This window comes from Melopsittacus undulatus, chromosome 3, assembly GCF_012275295.1.
Source record: "Melopsittacus undulatus isolate bMelUnd1 chromosome 3, bMelUnd1.mat.Z, whole genome shotgun sequence".
NCBI classification, from domain to species: domain Eukaryota; kingdom Metazoa; phylum Chordata; class Aves; order Psittaciformes; family Psittaculidae; genus Melopsittacus; species Melopsittacus undulatus.
In genome coordinates, this window is record NC_047529.1 from 106,906,754 (window position 1) to 106,930,252 (window position 23,499).

Sequence of the window (23,499 nt, forward strand, 5' to 3'; positions counted from 1 at the left end):
GTTGGATTAACTGCAACTGGTTTTCCCCCCAGCCTTTTCCTCTCCCTCCCAAATTCTCTGCGGACAGAGACCAAAATGTATATGGTGTGAGAATATAAATCACGTCATACGTTTAAAATTGATTTTAATGTGCGTATAGCAGTTACCGTTCATAAATGTTACACAGTCCCTGCAATTACATCCGTTGTAAGGTAAGTCTTCACTTTAATGACTGCGATCATTCCTTACTCCTTGATCTCACTCCTCCTTTCTGGTTTTGCATCAGAAGATTCAGCAAAGATTTCAGGGATTCAAGCAGTAAACCTTAGAGAGTCTTCTACGGAGCTCCAGAAATAAATGGTGGCAACATGTATATATTGCAATTTTATTTCATTCGCTCAAACAAAACGTTAGCATGTAAGAAATTTAAAATGACACAATATGATAAAAATAGCAGAGAATGAACTGAGAAACTAAAAAGAAGGTAAACCTAAGTGTATGAAAAGTCAACATTCATTAGTGATCATCTTCAGTCTTTGATTGACACTTGGTGCTCGTTAACTTTCGAAAACAATGAACTGGAAATCATTATGACTATCGGAAGAGATTTCAGCACCAGCACTAAGAGTTTTACATTCAGTTGGTTTGCAGTTGACTTGGTAGCCACTTGTCTATAGTGCAGGTTTATCACAGGTCAGATCACAGTGTTGAGGAAAGCAACGCCTTCCTGGCATTAGAAAGGATCCCTTAAACTGCCCTCAGCTTAAGACATCCAGTGTACAAAAGCACAGAACCACCACAATATGGTTTTTAAAGAACTCAGCAGCAAGCAAAATAACCTCAGCTTCTGCAGTTCATTTTCAATACTGAAATCTCTGGAAACGGTGCAACTGTCAGTAGGACAGGAAATGTCTACAGTAATCTTTAATTCAATCCAATTTCCTGGAAAGAACCAATTCGGCGTTTGGGATTACAGAAAGTGTGTATGTAGAAGCAGCACGAAAGACATTATCTGTTCCTTTTTCTTTTAAACAGAAATCATGTTAATTGTAGACCAAGGCACAAAACGTTTAGTGCATAAGCCAGTTCCTTGCACAATCTAGTAGTTCAGCCTTTAGTTTTGGACCACTTTATACCCATTCACACTATTCCACTATGCTACTCCTGAACTCTCCTAGAAACAAATCAAACATGATTTCTGACAACGGTAAACATCCTCAATGCACAAAAAGTCCGCATAAAACAAAAACTTACATCAACAAAGATGAAAATGCCTCCTCTTGTTTTGAGAAAAACAGTACTTGACAAGCTTACTACAGAGTTGGTTTCTAATGCCTTCAATAAATGCATGCAGGAAAATGTTTTTGTCTATTTCCACTGGAGTCTTCTCTTAGAATTTGAACCTTCAGAAACAGGAAATGTTTGAATTGTAGAAAAATTTCTCATCAAAGCCTTTCCAAAGCTCTAAGTGCTGTTTTGCTTTGGTGTTCAGCACTTAAGACAGTATGTCACTGAAAGCATTGGTCTTATGAATGGAGCTGCATATAACTTTTAAGCTGAAACATTATTCTCCAAAAGTTGTAAATAAACTTCTCTTTTGGACCAGCACAGACCCCAAAGCAAACGTGGCACTGTTAACGGCTCAGGAAAACTGACAGTGCAAAGGAAAAAGGGAAGATTTTGATCCATGTTCTTTGTCTGAAGCACTACAGATCCAATTCATGGAATTTCTATTCCACTGAATTGTATCACATTAAAGAAATTAAAAAATTAAAGTTTACCAGCATAAAGTCTGAAAACCCTGTGAAACCAGAAGATACCATCTCCCCTAATAGCGATTCTCAAATTGCTGACTGAAACCAACAGCATACAGTTGCTATTTGTTTCAGAGGCTGGGTTGTGTGGAGCTGTGGGGTCTTTTGTTGGTTTTGGATTTTTTGGAAGGAGGGTGGCAGATAAATGAGGAGGAGAAGGGGACATTTGCTGTGACGTGATGCTCTGTCATTCTAAGGTAACTAACTGCTGCCCTGTTCCATTAAACACCCAAACGAGGATTCTCAGAAAAGAGTGAAGCAGAGGGTCATGGTAAAAAGGTAAAGGACAACGCACTTACACAGGGGCATCCTCAGTAAAGTCAGATGCTTACACATTTGTTCTCTCACCGAGAAATGAGTTCGGTTCACATGGGAGTTTAAGAACCATTATGGAAGTATTACTGAATTTCAAATAGAAAACTGAAAAAGATACAAAAGGATTAAGTACCTGGTTCCATTAACATGGTTACTGATAAAAGTAGTGTTTTCCCTCATTATTACACATGCATGTAAGATGAAGAAAAAGTGTAGAAAGTAATAAAAATGTGTCACCTTCCCCCTCCCTCATCCCACATCTTTCTGGGCATAAATTAAGCCTTACAAATGAAAAGGCTACTCTGTGACATGCAATTTTTCTTTTAATTAAAAAGCTGGCTGTGTTGTGTTACATTACAAAAATGTCCACATGCATAAATCTAAAAAAAGCCCCAAAATCTACCGTAAATCTACAACATACTAATGATTTACATTTGACTGCTGATTCGCATTATGTCGAAGTCTTAGATTTGGTAAAGCATCGTAACAATGTAGGAAGGCATCTACATCTTTAAACTCTGGACTGTATTTGCTTTTTTTCATTTTCCTATAAAACTGCATGAAGGCTAACTAGAGAGGCTTCCTATCATAAAATTCCCAAATCTTGATACGTCATCACTGTCTAGGTCATTCACTTACAAGTATTGCCCTTTAAAAGCACGCATTTCTAATTGTTCCATGTTTCGTGAACTGAACTTCTACACATCTGATCTTGTAAATTATGCATGGAAGTATCAGATATGATAGGAAGACAAACCTGAGATACATTTGAAACACAACAGTATAACTTGCTAACTCCTTCATTAACAAAGAAAACCTCTCTGAAAAGCCTTCCCATGCTTTTCCCTGTTTTTGTTTTTGTCTTAACAACAAATTCTGAAACATGTGCAACTTTATCTTGACATGAGTAGACTTCAAAGCACTGTGATCTTGTCTGATAGGTGTAGGAATTTCTGCATAATCATTACAGTAACGTTAAGAGTCTTTTCCACCCTGCTGTAAAGGTCAGAAAAAAGCTGCAAACTAGGAGGGGAATAGCATATCACCCGAGTGATGTGTCTGAAGCTTTCAGAATAGGTTGTTTTCTCCCTCCTTCCAAGTGTCTGTCTGTCTCCGTTTTCTTCTAACAGTTCACAAAACGTAGTCAGTTTTATACCAAGTTAAAGAGTCACATCGGCTTAGTACTAGTCTTTCTATGCAGTATTCGACTTGCTGAGTTCCTGCCTGATAGCTAAAGAGAGAGAGAGACAAGAGAGAGAAGTTAACACATCAAATATTCGAAATTAAAGCAGAAAGCCAGGGTACACAACTGACCTCTTAAAGAAAGCTCACCCCTCTCCAAAAGTCTTACAATGTGAATAACCTATATGTAAGATAGCTTCATGTGGCTTCAGACATCTGGTATTTTACCAGCAGTGGTATCAGTTTAATATCCCTTTTTCTTTTTCTCTTCAATACTTTTAGGACTTTCCACAAAGGAACCAAAAATGCTCACCAAGGCAGTAAGTCACACACAGAGTTTTATTTCCTTCTTCATTGGTGGACCTTCTAAGGTCATACTTTCTCAATGATATCTCTCAACTACAGAGGACTACTTACGAAAATACGTTCTGTTAAATTAAAAATGAAAATAGTGAGAATTCTTTGACTCTTATGTTACAGGCCAAAGAAAACTGGAAGCTGGAAGCACAATCCTAGTCTGAGTATCACCAGTTTTGAAATACGCACCTCAGAAGCTCTGGTTTATTTAAAACTAACCCACCTACCACTACATGATACTAAAGATAACTGCAAATCACTCGAAATATAGCACCCCTCCAACTGCTTTTAAAAGAAACTGGTATCAACGTTCTATTCAGACTCAACATGCAGGAGAGAAAATACAAAACAAAGTCAGTCAGAACTGGGCTGGCACAAAGTATGCCACCAGAAGAAGCACACAGCTACTTTTACCAGTACATTATTCTCAGGCTAGAAACACATTACACTGATGTTATTGTATACCTGTAGTTAATTACTCTAAGACTGAACACCAGCAGCAAACAGATGGATACCTACCATCAATGAGTTCTTCCTTTAATTTCGTTAACTCCTTCCTCATTTCATCTAGAATGTCCTATGGTGTCAGAACATAAATAGATCAGTTTTTCAACACAAACAGCCTAGTTTTGCCACCTGTCATTTTCAGCACAGACGAATATGAAATTATTCCAACCATTAATCCTTCTGAAATGCATTATCCACCCTTTAGCTTCCAAGTTAATCCCCAAAACCTAAAGCATCCCTAAAACACTCTTACTGCTGGTACAGCGAAAAAAAAACTTTCTGGAGAAGTCCTATAAATTGATTCCTCTACAACTTATATATACTGAGGTTAGACTTTTGCACTAATGTAAGTGCTAATAAAAGTAGGAAAAATAATAATTGGCACATCCCTTTAAAATAAAAGCTAGAACTGCTCCTGAGGGCTTGTTGTTTGCTAGTTTGCTTGGTTGTTTAGGTAGAAAGAGGACAAGGAAAGATTTTCCAGGCAAATCAGTTTCCTCGTTCTAGCTATAGTATCAACAGCATGATATCAGCACATTTGTGCGTGACATTGTAAAAGCAGGAATCAGCATCTGTGAGAAGGTGATGGGGCTGTGTAAGTCACCATCCTACAGTTACAGCTCCTAACAATACTGAAACATGTCTGGGGACAAATAATGACTAATAATTACTAAATCATTATTTAAGACTGGAACTAGTTAGCAAAACAGTTAAAAAGTGGTATTAGACAGCTACAAGTTCTTATACCCAAGTTCTCTATTCAAAACATTATATACATACCTGCTTCAATCTGTCATAATCTAGACCTTCTGTCTGTACTCCATTGGCACTGGGTTGCCCCGCTGGTGTAGATTTTGGTCTGCAGTACAAAAACACAACCTTGAATTACTTATCACTCTTTATTACAGGATACATAGGACTTCCTCATCAAACTTGCTAACATGTGTTCACCAAAACCATAGTAAAGAATCAGAATAAAAAATTCATGTTGGGAGTGGGAAGGTGGGAAAATCAAGCAGACCCAAAATACCACACAGAATAGAAAGCAACAACCAAGAATATTTTCCACACACTGGAACTAATACCATAAGAGTTATTAGTTCAAAACAAGAACTTTTCAAGTGGCAGACAGATTTCACTGACAGTGGTTTCTGATTTTTTTCATAATGGGCATGAAAAGCTGAATGCCTTCAAATGTCAAATACTTTCCCTTCTCCCTTTTCAGCTGCTTACTCATTTCAAAAGAGGCCCTCTCAAAGAAACACTCCCACTAATGACTACATGTTGGTGCTGGAACTGTATGAATGCTGTGGAATCATCCTGGCAGATTTTCAACATTTGACAAAACAGGGCTGAGCAACCTTATCTAACTCTCTTCCAACCTAAACTATTCCATCACTTGCTTTCTAAAGCTACTGAAGGCAAATACTGTAACAGCAAGCTTGTTTTATAAGATAATACTTGAGAAGTCACATTCAGTGTTTGCTTACATAAAACTCTCTTAAGACATCAAAAATGTGCTTAGCAAGATCAACTTGTATTTTTAACACACATTACAGAAGAAGCAGATTTCCTGTCTTCTCACTTCTCTTTTCTGAACCCCTCTCTTTATACACGGCGTAACTCAGACTCATGTACTTACTACACTTCCACAGGGCCTTGCATACCTATAGCTATTAGCAGAGACAGAATCTAGATGCTAACAGTAGAAATGGTTCTCCAAAGCAGGAGTGGGTGGGTGGACAGGTGGATGGATGGATGGAGTGGGACAAAGGGAGGAATGCTCTGCTATTCTTAACTGCTTTTTATATCTTGGTTAGCATTCTCTCTCCACTGCCCTGTAAAATGTTAAATAAAAAAGAAGCTGTTGATAAAAATTGCTGACTGCTCACGCCAGGAGGTTTCCCCAGTGTTTAGAATTATCACACTATGATAATGTTAAGGAAGGGAAATGTATTCGTAGGCTAAACTAGGTCCTATTTTCTTGTCCTCGTATGTGACATCACTGAACAAAAAGCCTGGCCTAAACTCAAGTGTCTCACTTCAAAATTCTTACATAGGAGGAATTCATTAGTGTATTTTCTGGATTTGTTACCTGAAAGTATAACCTAAATAATTACAATGGAAGGTGGCCAGGAACAAAAAAAGACAAATCAGCAGGAAAAGCACAGTTCTGTGCTTTATCTTTGCTCAAATATACAGTATGAAACAATCTTCTTTCAGAATAAAGCAGAGTGTATTAGGGACACAAGCAGCATACCCATTGCTTTAATATTTCCATTTATGTATTTTAATTTAGCTAACAAACTGTGCTCTCAGAAAAAAAAGGATAGTGAACCTATATATATAGAGAGGCTTCTTTTTACAAAATCACTACTTGCAACTTTCATGCATCTTCTCTTACAATACAGCAGCTCATCCATGGAGAAATTGTCCTATTACACTTTGTTCAGTACCAGGTAAATGAGCCTCATACTGGATTGTCTGGATGACTTTTAGGACTCCAAATGCAACTCCCAACAGAAAAGGGCATCCACACCAAAATGTCATTTTGCTACTAAAGAACCTGCTCAATTTTGTGCTTTCCATCAGGTACTTTTACATTTTATAGGTTCCCAGTGTGAAAAATGCTAAGAAACAACATGGGACACAAGAGTTGCCTATTTTGCCTCCCCCTAACCTATAACAACATATGCCTGTGTCACTGAAGAGCCTGTCACATTCAAAAGATTCATTAAATCCTTCATAGCTACCAAGTAATCCTGGTGACAGGACATTTTAAACTGGTACACCCGAGCCCGTTCATCTTTTCAAAAGGCAGTAACTCCAGTGTAGGTGGTAGAAACCTCTCGACGACCTTTTTAATGCTTCACGATTATTTTTGTGCTCTTGAGTCAGTTATGTCAAGCCTAGTGGCACCCACTTAGAAAAAAACTGTAGTTAACCACACAAAACAGTCAGCAAAAGGGATTGTATTAACTATCCCTTTGCTGCTGAGCTTTGCATCAAAGCAGAGAGGTACAGGAACATCCTGTGCTGTTCTACCAGCTCAGTTCTTCACCTGGGGTCAAAATACTCAATTGCTACAACTGTTTAGATGTAAGCTCCAAGAGAGAAATCACTAACATTATTATTGCTTGAAACACACCAAAGTGAAATACGTGATCTACTGAGGAAGACAGAAGGTGAAAGGTTCAGTAACTTGGACAGTGGAAGAAATCAGAAAATAGAATACACCTCACAACCACCAGAAACTCTACAGTGTGTGCTAATGCTATGAAGACAAACCACAGTTTAGGATCTTTTACAAAACTCTTTAGATATCATCAGAGCTTAGTTCATTATGAAAGAATTCCTTGCTCAAAAACATTCATCGAGATGAGGTCTTTGGCAATTGCTGCTGCATCATGTGTCTCATATTAAAAGTGTTACTTGCAGTTTACCCCTCAAACTGAACACTGACTCCAAGCAGAATGGCATGAGTTCTTCCACTTCTCCGTATATAGTTCCTGATCATTTGCATTGACTATCGTTTCATTCCTGTACATGATGATATTACAGCATTTACCCAACAAGACCAAAAAAAAGAATCAGTGAACTCCCAAATGCAACCCCTGGCAACTGAAAACAGGCACCTACTACTTGCCTTAATGGGAAGAACCCAAACAAGAATATACTTCAGTATTGTAATAAAATTACTTATGACTTTAATATTTTAATGAGATGACTTTAAAGAAAAGGTCTCCACAGACAGAGTGCTTAAAAACACCTCAAATGTTTCTTTCGCTTCACGTCTTTAGAATAAAAAGACAGCTCTACCAATCATACACTACATATTCCTGCTACCTGTTAAAAATCTCAACTGGAAAGTCTCTTCATAAACTCTATGATTCAGTCTTAAGAATGCATTCCATTTTTGCTTTCCAAAATGCAAGACATTCTTCATTCAAATATGAAAGGCCATCATTTGTAAACTAGATAATTTCTAATCTCAGGCAAATGTAGCTGTCATCCCCCAAGAATTATCCTATTTTTCCTTCTTCAATTTGCTCAGAAGAAAGATCAATGGTGAATGCATTTGCTGATATGGAAAACATTAACTATTGAAATTTAGTGAGTAAAACACCCCAACCATTTGATGCTAAGATGGCTAAAGAGCTCTCCCTTGTGGTTTTTCATAGCATTGCCTAACAGGACAGTAAGGCAACCTCCACAGTCCAGAAAACACCTTATATCAAGCATGCAAGATAAGATTTTTATTCATGCCAACATGCAGAATACACCACCCAAGATAAGTAGCTAAAGGGGAACTTTTCATACAAAAGATTAAGTAGTCACCACAATGAGTGCCTTCATGGAAAACAAAGCTGGAATTTGACTCAGTAATTCTGAGGAGCTCCAACACATTTACCTGTGGAAAGCTCTTAAAACCTGAAGGCTTTTAAGACTGCCACTACAGACAGTGAGATAGAGATCCACAGCTTAAAATACACACAATGTTAATCCTAACTTGTGGATATATTCCCAGCAGAAACACTTGATTTCCCTTTTCAATTATTTTGGGTTTTTTTCCCCCATGTTTATCTTTACTTAATTTGTGAAAAGCAGATGTGAAAACCCACCTGGAAATATATTTGCTATTCCTGTGAATGGTTCACTGAATCCTGGAATATTGAACAGGATTATGCATTTTTTGCAGGTGGCAACTGCCAGAAAACCAGTAGCTACTATAAATTCACAGCTAGTTCCTAATCCATCTCAATTTGCCTTTGACATAATCTGCTTTTAACCAGTCCAAAAATGGGCTCAACTGGACAAACAAAACGTGATGAGGAACCTGGTGGTGCATGTGGTGATTACCAATCCATGTAGAAAAAGTCCAACCCTGAACTGGTCAAAATAGTTATTACAAAGTCCCAAATCCCAACAGGATGATACCTGTTTAATGAATCATAGAACCTGTTTTCAGAAGCAAGCAGATTTTTCCACGGAGATTCCCGTCTATGAAGGGGAGAAACACTACCTTAACAAGCTATAATAGGTCTTAATTTGGTTCAGTTCTAGCACCTTAAATGCCATGGAGTTTCACCAGTTGTGTTCCAAGAATGTTTCAGGAAATACTAAGAGCACATCGCTTAAGTCTTTTCAAAGTCTGCTCCAAGAAAAAGGCCTGATTTTAAACATGACACTAACTTATAAATACTCAGAACATTCATTCTGAATAACAACTCCTTCATTGTCTACCTGTTTGGAAGCTCTGAAAAGTTTGCTTATTCACCAGTTTCTGAGGTATGCTTTGTTTAATCCCTGTAAATGACTCACTCTGTAGAGGTCAGAAGTAAGTTTTTGAGCCTTACCAGGCGAAAGATATCCCCTTCTGGGGAAGAAGGTATTATTAGTGTTTCAAACAGCTGCACCCTTTGATTAACTCACTGAAACAAAGCCACTTAAACAAGCTGCTTGCCGAGATAAACATGGTAACTGTGGAAAATTAACTAAAATGCAAGGATATTCAAGAGAAACTTCCACTAATACATTTTCTTCCTCCCTCTATGAAACATTCCTCATCCTGGCAAACTACCAACACTAACTAGAAAACTGTACCAGCAGTCGTAGAATACATGCTATGGGACCTTCCTGTATGTTGTGACAGCACTGGAAAATAATACTGATATTCAATAAACATGGAATTCTTATTTTGGAAGTACTTTTAGAGTATACACCCAGTGAGGCTCTCCTCAAGCTGAATTCTATCAGTATCTTCCATTGGATGACTGAAGATAAAAGTTTAATGGAGAGATCATCTCAATACATCAAGAGAAGTCTCCAAACTCCTCTGTACTCCTGTTCTCTTCTAGGTCAGAAAACATATTTAAATGGACCATAGTGACCTCTGAATTTCACCAGCTGAAACAAGATCAATGAAATGGGATGCATAAAAGAGTTGTAAGAAGGCTCCAGCTGTAGGGACAGGTAGAATAAAGACTTTTGGGCACCCAAAACTCCCCCAGAATAGTCTGCTATGGAGAGCTGCCCTACTTATGAATCCCTTCACTTTCGTTACTTCACTTTTTATCCATAGGGTATCTATAGCCAAAGGGCCAGGTCAGCAACTGTCTTAAACACTGTGAAATCTAAAATGCTCTTTAGAATTCCTTACACAAATTATTTCTGCAACAAGTACCCCCTCAATGCCATGTATCAAGACCTTGATCTCCTTAAGAAAAAAGAGACCTTGGTTAAAGGAGTTAGATCTAGTGGGGGTGTGGGGAAGAATATAGGGGGAAGTTAGGCCTAAAAGTAAAGCAATATTTTGTTACACTGACAATATAGCAGGATGTACATCACTACCAATGTCACCTGCAAAACACGCAACCAGAATCAAGGCTGGAGACATTTTAAACTCCTTGATTTAAACTGAAAGACAGACAAGGATACTGGTATAGGCTGAGAGTGTTTAGTGTGTTACAGAACTGACAACCTGGATGGTAACCTCAATCACAAGTAATGCCACTTAAGAGAACAATTAATTTTTCTTCTGTAGTCACCAAATCTTGTGTATCTGTTTCCAGCAGGCCTGACTTTTAGGGAGAATTCAAGTAACTTCAAACACAGCATTCTCGATTTTAGCGTGCTTTCTTGATTTCTCAAGAGCATCAGGTAATTTTGTCAGGTTATCAGAAATCAGAATCCTTTAACCTCTGTACACAGACTGTATATGAACTCTAAAATGGACCACAAACCTTCTTAATGTAAATGGCAATCAAATACACCTCAAAAAACAATTTAGAAAAAGCTAAGGCAGCCATTCCACTCCTGCATTACTGAAATGCCTACCAAAATACCCAGTGCCTACCAAAGTTCCAGCTGACAAATTACCAAAGACTGGTTAATGCACTGAGGGATGTACAATATTTCCACCCTTCTTTAGGATGGACTCCTTTGGATTGGTATGAGACAGCTACTGAAAATTGTCACAGGATCAAATCTTACCAAGATGGCTTAAATATCTTGATAACCGTTCTATGACCAGCACGGAAAAAAAAAGGAGATACACTACTGAACATACAAATCACAGCACTGAATTTGGTGACTTTTGGTGAATTACAGACTTTAAAAATTAAAGACATAGAAAGAATTAAACATTGCTGTAGGCAAACACACACCTTAATTGAAGATATACACCAGCAATTGTTAAAAAATGTTTCTGGGTTTTACTTTGGACTTTACTGTCAAATATTTTGCTTACTAGAATTCTCCAAAAGCAACTCTTTATTCCTAATTAGAACTGACAAAAGCAGTTTCACAGAAGTAATTTTAACCCCATACATTTTGCTTTTCGTACTATTAAGGCAATTTTTACTATTTTAGTCAAGTAGCTTTAGCAGCATGAGCAACAACAGCAAGCATAAGGAAAAGACAGCTGGCACAAAAGGGAGTACCTGGAGATAACAGGCGACTTGCTTCCATTCACTGTATTTGTCCTTTCCCAAGGCTTTCTTGTTAGTTCTGGAAAACACAGTGACAAGGTTAAAAATGGTCCTTTTCTATTTGCGGTGCAATTTATGTGAAGAAACTTCAAGTACCTGGCATCTTAAATCAGATTTTGTGGGGTCCTGTTTTGGTTTTGGGTTTTGTTACCACACTGCATTAGTTCTTTCATATTAAGCTATCACCTGTTGTATTTATATTCTTTTTAGTCATGCTACCATTTATGTTGTGATGGCATCCTGAAGTCTTGCTTTTGTTCTAGACATTATAAATGCTATTTAATTCTTAATCCAACTGGGAGCATGTCTGCCTGTGCTTTATGCATCCGACTGTTTCAGTTGTGAAACATGGAATTCTGGAACTATAAGCAAATAGTCAACTTCAAACACTGGGGACGGTACTATTAAAGGCCAGAAAAAGAAAGCTTTGAGTGTCACCTGAGTCCTTGTAACACAAGTGTTTACAGTATGAACACATAGGCATGCTGACAACACAGCCTGACCAACTATAGAATTGGAGAGATACAAGCTTTCCCTACTGACTGCAGCAGAAGTGTTGCCTACACACTTCCAAACTCTGCCACAAGCATACCTCAGCAGAGGAATCATGATAAAAGAATTTCTATCCCATGCACTTACATTCATTTAGAAAGGGCACCTGCATGTGAGGGAATCTTTTACTTAAGAAGCTGAAGAGACAACTTTTTCTGTCTGACTCTGATAGTCTTGTGTGTCTGCCCTGAAGGACACAAGCTACTGTCCCAACTTGTGTCCTGCAATGACTGAAACAACTTGCTTTCACATTCACTACCAACTGCTTTGTGTGCAGCAGACCCATAGCTTCAACACAGGAGGACCCTATACCGAGTGCAGTGTTGCAGTGGATGTTCTTTTTATCCATCATCTTATGAAATACTTCTGAACCAGGACCTGTTCTAAAGCAAAATACCAGGCTGCAATCATAGGAGAGGAGGCAGGGTCAAAAATTCAGCCGAGCTGACTGAGATTTGTCATTAGGTTTTAACATTATAGAATCACACAGTCGACAAACCTGTGGTACTTACCAGGTGTGCTTGTTGAAGAAACCTTAGAAGTTGAAGACTCTGATTCTTCCTGATTAAAAGGGAGGTTAAAGGGAGAACAGAGAGGGGAGGAAGAGAGAAAAAAAACCCACTTTGGATTAAACAGATTAATCTCAACTGTTTAAATATTTAACTTTTTAGATTTAAATGGTTCTGTTCAGTTTTATGTAGAAAATGTGCAAGCACTAGGCACTTCACAAGATAGTGCTTATGTAAAAAGATGTATGATAAAGTATAAATAAACTCATGTACACCACCAGCATCTCTCTCATAATCTAGTACTGAATAATGTGAAGTAGGTAGAATTTCTCAACTCACAGTTTTATCTTCTTTCTGCTCTGGTTCTGTTGATCCCTTTTCAGCAATTCTTCTCCTATAAGCAGAGACAAAAAGTTACCGAGATCATCTTGGCTTTAAGATGGAAGAATGTTGTTTAGTGTAATTAAAGACACAGTGTAATTAAAGACATATACAGCTCGATAGCTAGGGTAACTGAAAATCAGTGTTTAGAAAAAGTGCTTTCAAAATACTTTCAAAGGCAAAGCGCTCCTGCCAAAGTGACTGTGCAAGTCTGTATCCCCTCTCCATCTGCTAAACAAAGACTTACACAGAAGTATTCGATTACACTCAAGTAAAAATGGCTATTCATAAAACATTATCAACTTCACAAAGCAACCACACGAGCAAGCCAATGTTCGTTTGATCTTTAGCCAACTGCAAAGAGGCACCCAAAATCCTACCTCTTGGAATGACTAAGCAGCTGGAGCACAGCAGAAACAGCTCCTTACCTCCTGGCCAGCAGGGCACTCATTTCTTCCATCAATCCACTGCCTCCCAAGGGAAGTGGTCCATTTCCACGGCCACTATCTGTTTTAGATGAAGCAGAGCCTCCTCCTCCTCCACTTGAACTGGAGGAGTCTTCACCCTTCATAATACACAAAATAACAGCAGATGTGCAAATAAAAGGATAGCTGAATTAATGAAAGAAGCGAAGTTCACATACAAGAAAGAAACAACTGCATAAAGGATGTGATGGGCTGGTAGTACATCCTGTAATACTTTTTTAATAACGAAGCAAGCCTGCCCCAAAAGTGTTAATACTGTTATTCATCTTGAACAAAACTTACAAACAGCTCAGGAAGACAGGACTTAGAGACAAGAACTGGAGAAAGAAACAAGAGTTGTACTTACCCGTGAGACTTTCCTAAGTTTGGCTCCAGCGAGTGCAGCTGCTAGTCCAGTTAAAGGGCGATTTTCTTCAGACACGAATCCCACTGAAAATCCAGAGGCAGGAAGAGGGGGAGCAGGAGGTGGAAGGGGAACAGAAGGAGCTTGGCTAGGAAGTGGAGGAGGTGGTGGCGGCGGTGGTGGAGGCCCCGAAGGTGGAAGTGGAGGTGGTGGTGGTGGGCCAGGAGGAGGTGGGGCTGCTACTGAAGACTGAGCTGGGCCAGGGGGCAGGGGTGGTGGGGGAGGAGGTGCAGGTGGTCCTTGGACAACACCTAGTATCAAAGAGAAAACACGTAGACTGTATTAAGGACTTAGAAAAGAACGGTCTTATTTCCATTGAAAGACTGGTTCTTTTGCTCAGTGTATGAGACTGTATGTATACTGGTAAGGGTCCTTTTTATAGGCAAGGAAACACTGCAAGTTTCAGCAGGAGAGAAGTATTCTTATTAAACACATTGAAAATATGACAGAGTTATGCTATGAGAGAACAGACAGCTTCAGAGACATTTACATACAAAACCCCTCCAGTCAGGTTCTGTGCTGCAACCAAGAAGAATCTTACACTGGGAAACAGGCAAAGCTTTTTATAAAGAGTCAAGTAAGGCACGAGCATCGTACTGCGTAGGAACAATCTGTGTGTTCAAATGGTGCTAACACAGAGTGACTTCTGATTCTACTAACAGGCATTTAACACTCCACCCAAACATCTGAACCCCGGAACAGTCTGAGTTCCAACATGTTCTAAGCTCTATAAAAATCTTTCCTATAAAGAACATTCCAGGAATCAAGTTTAATAATTTAATAGAAATGCTAATTAGTGAGTTAGAAGACTGACATGTTTTAAGCTGATGGGAACACGCTCTTCTATTATTTATCTCTGATTCCTTTGAGACTTTAAATTTGCATTGATATGTGATACAAAATGTGTTTTGAAGAAACACTATTCTGATGATCCCTGTGTTATTATTATAGGAACAGTTTAAGAAATTGTGACTAAGAAAGCAGCCCCACACATCCTCCCCCTGCCTTGCCCAAACTGCCATAAGCTACTAAAAATGCTGAGCAACTACCTTAAGCCATGTCTACAGGCAGAAATATCACACGTAAGTCTTCCTGGTTTCCTACCCTGCTGACCATAGTGTAAATTTAAAAGCCCTTTATGCTCTCTTGGTGTCACCCAGCATCCAAGTGCTGAGTGACTCTTTTATTCCATGCTACATGTGAGGCCAGTCACCCTATTTCTACTCCATCTCAGAGTAGCTCACACCTTCATTTAAGACAAGAGGGTATAAACAGGATCTATTCTGCATGGCTCATGTGTGATGAAGCCATTGTCTGCTCATCTCCCAGGAGCTTCTCTGCCCATGGTTTTAGCTGAGCTACTGCAGACCTATGGATAAAGGCCTAAATCTATTCATATAAAAGCAGTATTCAGGTAAACAAAGACATTTACATCCATGTAAAACACATTTCTATCGTATCAGTAGAGTGCCCATTAAGACTGTCACCTTCAGCTACACTGGTAGAATACTACAGGAGACCTGTTTTCATATATATATATACATGCATAAAGCCATGTATCAAAATATGACCACTATCCAGAAAGAAATTCTGTTGGTGTCACATACTGATTCCTAAATTTGAAACTACCTGGAGTATCAAAGTGGTTTAGATTACTCCTCACTTAAGGCCATTCACATCTCCAAAGCTGCACATATGCTTTTCCATGCTGGCTGCCATCAGGAAATGAATGATGATTATTATTATTAGCCTGTTAACACCATGTTCCAAATAAACCAACAGTGCAAGATTTACCAAGCAAGTACTTGACAAGCTCTGCTCTTGTTGAATGCTCAAGAAATCAGAATTTTACTCATGACAGGCCACAAAACACCGGCTCTTTTCCACAGAGTGTTAAAGTGTCCCTTACCCCATCTTCCAAATGGTATTTCATTGTGGTATTAAGATCACTGCAACTTTGGAGCCATTGTATTAATTCTTCGGGGCAGTTACAGGCTTTGATACCAACTGGTTTCGACTGCATTCCTGATTAGTGCATTAGTAGCAATAACAGAAAGCCTTACCCTGCTGGGTCGTAGGTTCAATCGGCTGAGAGGCTGCCTGCAAGACTGGCTCAGAAGCAGAGGAGTCTCCCAGCACAGAGTTTAGAGAGTTCTCAACAGAGGCAGGGGTAGCTGCAGAGGGAGAAGGGAGAACACTAGGCTTGGATGAGGGAGTCGAGGCATTCGGGGAGTTGGGAGAAGGAGAAGCTTGAGGTCCAGAGAGTGACAGAGGCGGAAAGGAAGGCAGTGGGGGGGGGAGGAGGCGGCGGAGGCGGCGTTGGACCTGAGGTAGAAGGTGAAGGAACCGGATAAGCCAGGTTTTCAGGAAGCCCGTTAGGAGCCGTGGGAGACGTGGACATTTGGGTCACTGGATTAGAAGCCGACACTGGGAGGACGGGTCTCGGACCAGCAGCTTTGCCTGGTGGACTGCTTATCATTACTGGAGGAGATGGGGGAAGTGGGGCAAAACTGGGTGCGGACCAGGCAACAGGCTTTGTATTTGGAGGCAAAGTCGCCACGGCATTGACAGGTGAAGGGGGCCGAGAACTTTTGTTCAGTGGACGAGGAACTGTAGCGTAATGGGGGAGAACAGGGTGGAAAGCTGAGCCTAAAGATGTAGCAAAACGTGATGCAGAGTGCCTTAGAGGCGGTGTAGGGGGAGTGGAAGTCGGTGGTGCAGAAGTCACTACAGCGTACTCCGGTGTGGCCTCTGACATTGGTGCTGAGACTGCTTTTGCATATGATGGAGGAGGTGCTGAAGGAGGCTGGCAACTGGAGTATTCAGGAAGTGGAGTGCTATACGGGGAGTTGTCGAAAGATGGAGCTGGACAGAAGATGGAAAGCAGCAGCAAAGGCAGGATAAAAAAGGGAGAAAGAGAAAAAGGGAGCTAATGAAGCAACAAAACCAGCATTCAAACAAAATGTATAAATGTAGACTACAGTTAGTACCAGAGGATTAGGCACAAGTGAAAATACTGTTAGGAAAGTTTCACATATTATCAACAGCTGCTTGTAAGTTTTACCAACTATTTTTGTGCCAACATTTGAATTTACAAGTATGTTCTAAAATAAGATTTCTCAAATCCCATCTGTGAGATGGATTAGGCATAGGGTTGATTAATGAGTCTTTTATCAGCTTTTATCTTCTTGTTTGGTTGCAAACTGCAAGCAAGTGTAGTGATCTTAACATCTGTTACAACTCCACTAACAAAACTCATACCATAGGCAGCAAGTATCATCTTTCTCTTCCCCAGAAAAAGCTCCATCGCAAACTTGAAAGTACTGGGAATAAAAATACCAATAAAATCCTCTGCTTTAAAGTGACAGCTCTTACAGTGTTCCTTGATTCCTACTATGAGCTGACTTATGTAAATTGAGTTTGTTACTGAAGAACAACCGAATGCTTGACTAATGTTCCATTATACTACCAAAATGCGAAGGCTTTCAGCTATCACGATACATTTCCACAGGCAGTGCATTATCTTATCTACAAACACATACAATACACTTCACTGAAGTGTTACTACAACACTGAATTAAACAAGACTTCATACTGAAATGGATTTCTTGCACTATTACTTTGCCTTATATAGTTACATACCTTCTACATTAATACACTCAACCTGATATGTTTAAGGAAGGTTTCCCCCCACTTCCCCCCCAGATGATGTAATGAGAATACATCTTGTTGAATAGAGCAAACAATGATACGGTATTTAGCAACTCATCATATTTTAACCTATGTTGGAGGCACCCAATGTGATTCAAGCACTTCAAGCGATCAGACTATGGCAATGGAGGGAGCAAGCAGCGCAAATAATTTTATTTCAGAGCTAATGGAAAATTATGACAGGAAAGCCAAAGCTCTTGGACTTCTTGCCATAGAAAAAGGAAGCAATTTCAGCAAACAGAAGCCTGGAATACTGACTGCTGTTACACAGCTGTACTCACTGCCCTTTGTTGCTTCTCTCCCAACTCCATCACCCAAACACATAAAGAGTAGTCTGGTACTCAAATACACTTGGTTTTGAAAAGTCTTACCAGCATTTGAAATTCTTCTCTCTCTTTCCCATTCCAACTGTTCCCTTTCCAACTGTTCTTGCCGTTCTCTTTCTTGCCTTTCCCGTTCAAGTCGTTCAAGTCTCTCTCGATCCTGCCTTTCCTTCTCTTGTCTCTCCCTTTCTAGGCGCTCTTGCCGTTCCCTTTCTTGCCGTTCTCTCTCCAGTTGCTCCTGTTCTAGGCGCTCTCTTTCAAGTCTTTCCCTTTCTAGCCTCTCTCTCTCCAGCCTCTCCCGTTCCATTCGTTCACGATCCAGCCTCTCCCGTTCCAGCTCCTTCTGCCTCTGTTGCTCTTGCAACTGTCTACAATTGTGGAAAAAAGGGAAAAAGACTAAGCTGCAAAGCGAAAATCAGTATCAAGCAACTGTTAGAGGACAAGAGATAAACTAATCAACAGTCCTTGCACCAGCAAGAACACACGCACAGCATTTGTACCTACATAAAACTCCACATGTCATTTTTCTGAGCTAGATAATAGCTTTATTATGTCTACAGTAACAAGAATCATATATCCAATTTCCTCTTAACTAATTTAACATTGAGAGACAGCTTTCAAGAGATAAGACTAGAAAGCTGCTGTTGCTAATTTACTAACTGATACAATCTTCCCACTTTGGGATGTGGAGTTATATTTGTTCTTTGCACAGTATTTTATACTGTGAAGCAGTGAATAAAAGTACAGTGAAACAGCAGTAATACAAATACTTCTTAGACAAAAACAGCCCCAAACAAATAAAGTTTTTCAGATAGTGAACTAGTTTTATAGAAATTTTATAGAAGCATCAAAATGCACACATCTGTCTCCACTTGCACAATACTACATGCACATACAACTTAATCAGAATCAAGGCAAGAAGAACACCCTGAAGGCAGGGGAAAACTGGACATGGTCAGAAAAAGATCCTGGGTACAGCAGCCAAGGAAACCCTACAGGGAGCTGTCAGGGTTTCCAGCTCATGGGAGTCTTTGCAAAGGAAAGCAGATAGTGGGAAGCTGTGGAGAAGAGGAAAACAAGTAAAAGCAAGGCAGAGGAAACAAAGAACTTCCTATAAGTAAGAAGAAATTGTGCAAAATTTGCTGCCAAAGCCACCAGTTTGACTGAAAGAAAGGACTTTCCTGAGAAAACTTCCCTTTGGAACAGGCTGCCCAGAGAAGCTGTGGCTGTCCCATCCCTGGCAGTGTTCAAGGTGAGGTTGGATGGGGCTTGGAGCAACCTGTTCTAGTGGAAGGTGTCCCTGGCCACGGCAGGGGGCTGGAACTGGGTAAGTTTTAAGGTCGCTTCCAATCCAATGAAAATACAGTGAGAAAAGCTGTAAACAACCCTTTTGTGTCTTTTCCTCACTTGTTTTATATTTTGTTCAGGTTGTTTGGAGGGTGTAAATTAAGTTTAAAAGAGATACATGTATCTAGTAACCTAAAATAACAGCTTTTTGATTTCCAAAGCTTCTTCATCTCTTGGGAGAGCTTACTATCAAAACAAGAATTAGGCACATCCTCCTCAAAGCCGTGGCCAGTACATTCCTGTCAGAACATATAACTGAAAATGCTGTTAGTTTTTATCCCCTGAGTTGTTCTTTTCCAAAAAAGCCCCAATAAGCTGAAAACCAAAAGTCTGTATATTAAGCATGGCAGGAAAAAATGGCTGCAAGCTTTAAGATGAAAACTGAAGATAGCTTCTCAACAAAGTACAGCCAGCTTTTAAGTACAGAGCAAAAAGGAGACCTAAATTTTAACACCATGAACTACTAGGTATGTGTTTTGTATAGAATGCCAATAGGTAATCTTATTTGGAAAGGTCATCGGTAACTCTATACTATATGCTTAGAACCACATAAAACTGAAGTCTAAAAATCAAGGGGACTACAGCTATTTCACTCTTATTCATGCCCAGAAAATACTGGCAGAACCAGAAACCCCATCCCATGCACTGTTAAATACTGAAGTCCATCCTCTTTCAGACCAATGGTTTTCCTTCATAAACAATGTTGGAATTTCAAAATCACTATAAGAAATTAAGTTCCAGTTATGTACAGCAGAAGTACTTTTCCTTACTGAACTTGTTAGCCAACATCTTAAGCAGCAGCAAAATAGCTCTGCTTTAATATCACTTCTTCCCTCAGCTCCTGCTCTCCCATACAATAAAGCTGTAACATCAGTCACTAAGAAATTAGGGTTGACATTCAGCTTGTTAAATTCTTGGTTTTTAGCCTCAGAAGTCCACTAAGAAGTCTGGTAAATGACTGACACAAATTTGGAACCAGTAGAGGATTGGTACGAGTTTTAAGACAATACAGTATAAGCCACAGAAATTTAAGCTCCAAAAGATGTATTAAAAGTATTTTTGGCATTACGTTTTTGCTTGCTCTGTAAAACTAAAAAGTTTTTACTATGTGCCCTTTCCCCCTTGGATAAAATCTATTATTAGAGGAAAGCAGCGTTTTCATCCTGGCTAACTTCAGCTTGGTCATCTTTGGCTCTTTTTTTGTAACGGGGAGGTGGATGTACATATGTTTGTAGCTAAATGGCTATTCAGAGCAGGAGTCAATATTTACAGACTCCAAAGCAGCTTTATTTTGTTCCCTCATTTTCATTTATTTACCAGAAATTAGTATATTCTACTTAAAAATGTACACACTGTTAAACCTAAAAATAAATGTAGATAAGGCGTGAGGTCATAAACAATCTATGTCATATTTAGTTTATAAAAAACTAGAAGGTATCAATCTTCAAAGTTTAACAACACATCAAGCAGATGTCAGGTATTTAAATTTTCCTTTTCTTAAATTCTTCATCTCTTTACAGAAATAGGAACTCAATATAGGTCACTTCTCACATAAGAGGAGCGTCACCAAGGCAGTTCTGCAATAAGCCATACCAAGAGCTGTGCCATTTCATATTTTCATAAGCAATGTGGAAAAGAAACAGCAAGGTGCTCTTGAGTAAGCTTCTTAATATTAGGTTATTTAGGACAGCAAGGATGACGGGCTGATTATGAAGAACTACTAATGTATCCCTAATTCTAAGTGACTGGGCAACAAAATTACCAAATAAAACTCAACTGAGATATTAACTGATACGGGGAAGAGAGGGAGAATCTGCTAAATTCATATCTAAAATGTTCGACTTTGAGTCCAGGAATGAGATATTAGTGTTAAGATGGGCAGCTCTATGACCACACCCACTCATCAACATTTTCTGTTCAAAAACATAAACCAGATGCTACACATTAGGAAAGGATTACAGAGCAGTATAGAAGATACCATCATCTGCTTCATGAATGCCACATCTCTGTTCCCACCTCAGAAGGAGAAAGAGGCAGAATTGAAAAAGCTCAAAGAGCAGCAACACTGTGATCAAATGTACCAAACAGTTTCCATTTCAAATAACTAAAGAAGCTGGAACCCTGGATTCTGAAAAAGACAACTGGAGGCCTAGAAAATACTGAGTAATGAGGACATTGTAATACAACAGCTGGGAGGGAAGATTTGATGCAACTAATAAGGGCAAAGCTGAAAAGAAGAGAGCATCTCTGCACATCAGGCAGATGAACTATGGAAATCCTTGCAAAAGCAATTCAAAGAGGAGAAAAAGCCCACATGGAAAAAAACTAAAACAAAAAAAGCGAGCCACAGAAGGTCATTTAGGAAATAGAAACTGCATCAGGCACAAGAAGTAGTTGAACCAAAAATAGCCATGGGATGGAAGAGTACCAGAGGGATGTATTCAAGGTGTTTGCCCTGGCTGAGAAGGGTTTCATTTAAGGCTTTTCTGACTATGGAGAAGGGTAAGTGCACATGTGTGTATGTATGTACTATACACAGGACAGGTGGGGATGTGAGTCTCCATAGAGCATGTAATTACATACAATTTTGATTTAGGCATGTATTTTATGCAATTACAGCATAATTGCAGATGCAGTTTGAACTGACTAGTTATCCCAGCATGTTATAATACATTCCTGAAGCTTACCTGGGTATTTTCTCCTCTTCAGAGAGTTATGAAGATACACAGTGCCCACATGTCATAGCAAAATGTACCTAAGTGGTTTAAACCTTTAAACTTGAGCTGAAGTAAAACATTTCAGTCAGGAACCCATGCCATCAAACTGCACTGGCTGTCTACTAAGATAAAGATGGGATAAAGTGGGATAACCACTGTCCTGAATAAGAAGCTCTCGTTATTAAATAAATCTTGAGTAACCCCTCAGTATCTAACTTTTTTTTTAAAGAATATTTGTCTTCAGTTTCTTCAGGAAATAAAGGAATGAAACCAGAATTTGAAATGTACAAGTAAGAGCTATGAGCAAAACAAGCACTTCGCTTATGATACAAAAGCTCTACCAAGAGAGGGCAGCAAAATACCTTGCAAACATTTCTTACATAAAATTCCCATGCAGTAAAACATAAAATGAAATACATCACAGCTGAGAATAATTTTAAGCTTATTCTCATTATATATTGCTGAAGCATATATATAATATATATTGAAAAGCAAATCAAACAAAACCCACCACTACCCTCAAACCAAACCTGTACCTCACAACCCACTACATTTTAAAAGTCTTTTTAAACAATTTTCATAAACCTTTCAAATAGAACAAAACCACAAGTGGCACAGGTCAAAAGATCAGTATGTCCATAATGCAATCAAGTTGCTTTAACACAACTTAATGAGCAAGGCTGAATTTCATTAAGCTCGAGATCTTTCTTAGTTTACAAGTGTTATAGTTGTAGCTTAGAAGATTAAGAACTCATTTTGCTTATTAAAGAGAAGAGAGAACAAATCTGTTTGCATCAAATCTCCCCAGGTTTGTTTAGTTAGCACTAGATAATGTGGTTTTAAAGTTTTGTCAGAGATCTGAATTATATTATGCAAAAGCATTAGTAGATTATGAAGAGTCACTACACAACAATTAAAGCATTTCTGAACTCTCAGGACTTTGCTAGTTCTAAAGCATGGCAATCTTCAAGAACATCATGAAAGCAATACATGAAAATCCTTCAGCCTTACAAAGCATGGTATAGCTACTAAGACAACATCTGAAAAAGCTAAAAAGGTACTACAAATGCCCCAGAAAGCCATCTTGTAACAAACTGCTCATGATGCTAAGGCAAAGTGATTCTGATTATTTTAATTGCTAGGATCTAAGAGCTAATTTACACTGAATAGCTGAGATTGCTATAAAACTGTACAGCACAATCATATACAAGGTTCTGTTACATATGGGTTTAGATTCAAATAGCCAACTTCAGAATTTCAGAACAGCTGCTAGCTTTATCACATATCCTATTCATGAAAGTTCCTTTTTGGATTTTCATTAGTTTCATGCCAAAAGCATCTTTGGAAACTTCACTTTGGGGTGTTTGGGGAGGAGAGGTTCTTGAAAAATGTTTATTTATTTATTTATTGGTGGTGTTGTTTTTAAA

At 39.0% G+C, this 23,499-nt stretch overlaps 1 protein-coding gene across 4 annotated transcripts in view; it reads right to left on the reverse strand.

Moving 5' to 3' along the window:
* Positions 1-333: 333 nt before the first annotated feature.
* Positions 334-23,499, reverse strand: part of ENAH (ENAH actin regulator) — a 94,235-nt gene continuing 71,069 nt past the window's right edge. Inside the window, exons 5-15 of one of the 4 annotated variants that reach the window (XM_034060476.1) lie at positions 18,057-18,376; positions 16,038-16,148; positions 13,918-14,225; positions 13,515-13,651; positions 13,045-13,099; positions 12,709-12,757; positions 11,597-11,663; positions 9,093-9,155; positions 4,935-5,013; positions 4,167-4,224; positions 334-3,339 (exon numbers count right to left, since the gene is read on the reverse strand). In XM_034060476.1, coding sequence (XP_033916367.1) covers positions 3,302-3,339; positions 4,167-4,224; positions 4,935-5,013; positions 9,093-9,155; positions 11,597-11,663; positions 12,709-12,757; positions 13,045-13,099; positions 13,515-13,651; positions 13,918-14,225; positions 16,038-16,148; positions 18,057-18,376 — 1,285 coding nt within the window. In that variant the 3' untranslated portion in view covers positions 334-3,301. The remainder of the gene's footprint in view (positions 3,340-4,166; positions 4,225-4,934; positions 5,014-9,092; positions 9,156-11,596; positions 11,664-12,708; positions 12,758-13,044; positions 13,100-13,514; positions 13,652-13,917; positions 14,226-16,037; positions 16,149-18,056; positions 18,377-23,499) is intronic. The other 3 variants (XM_034060479.1, XM_034060477.1, XM_034060480.1) reach the window with 3 other exon arrangements.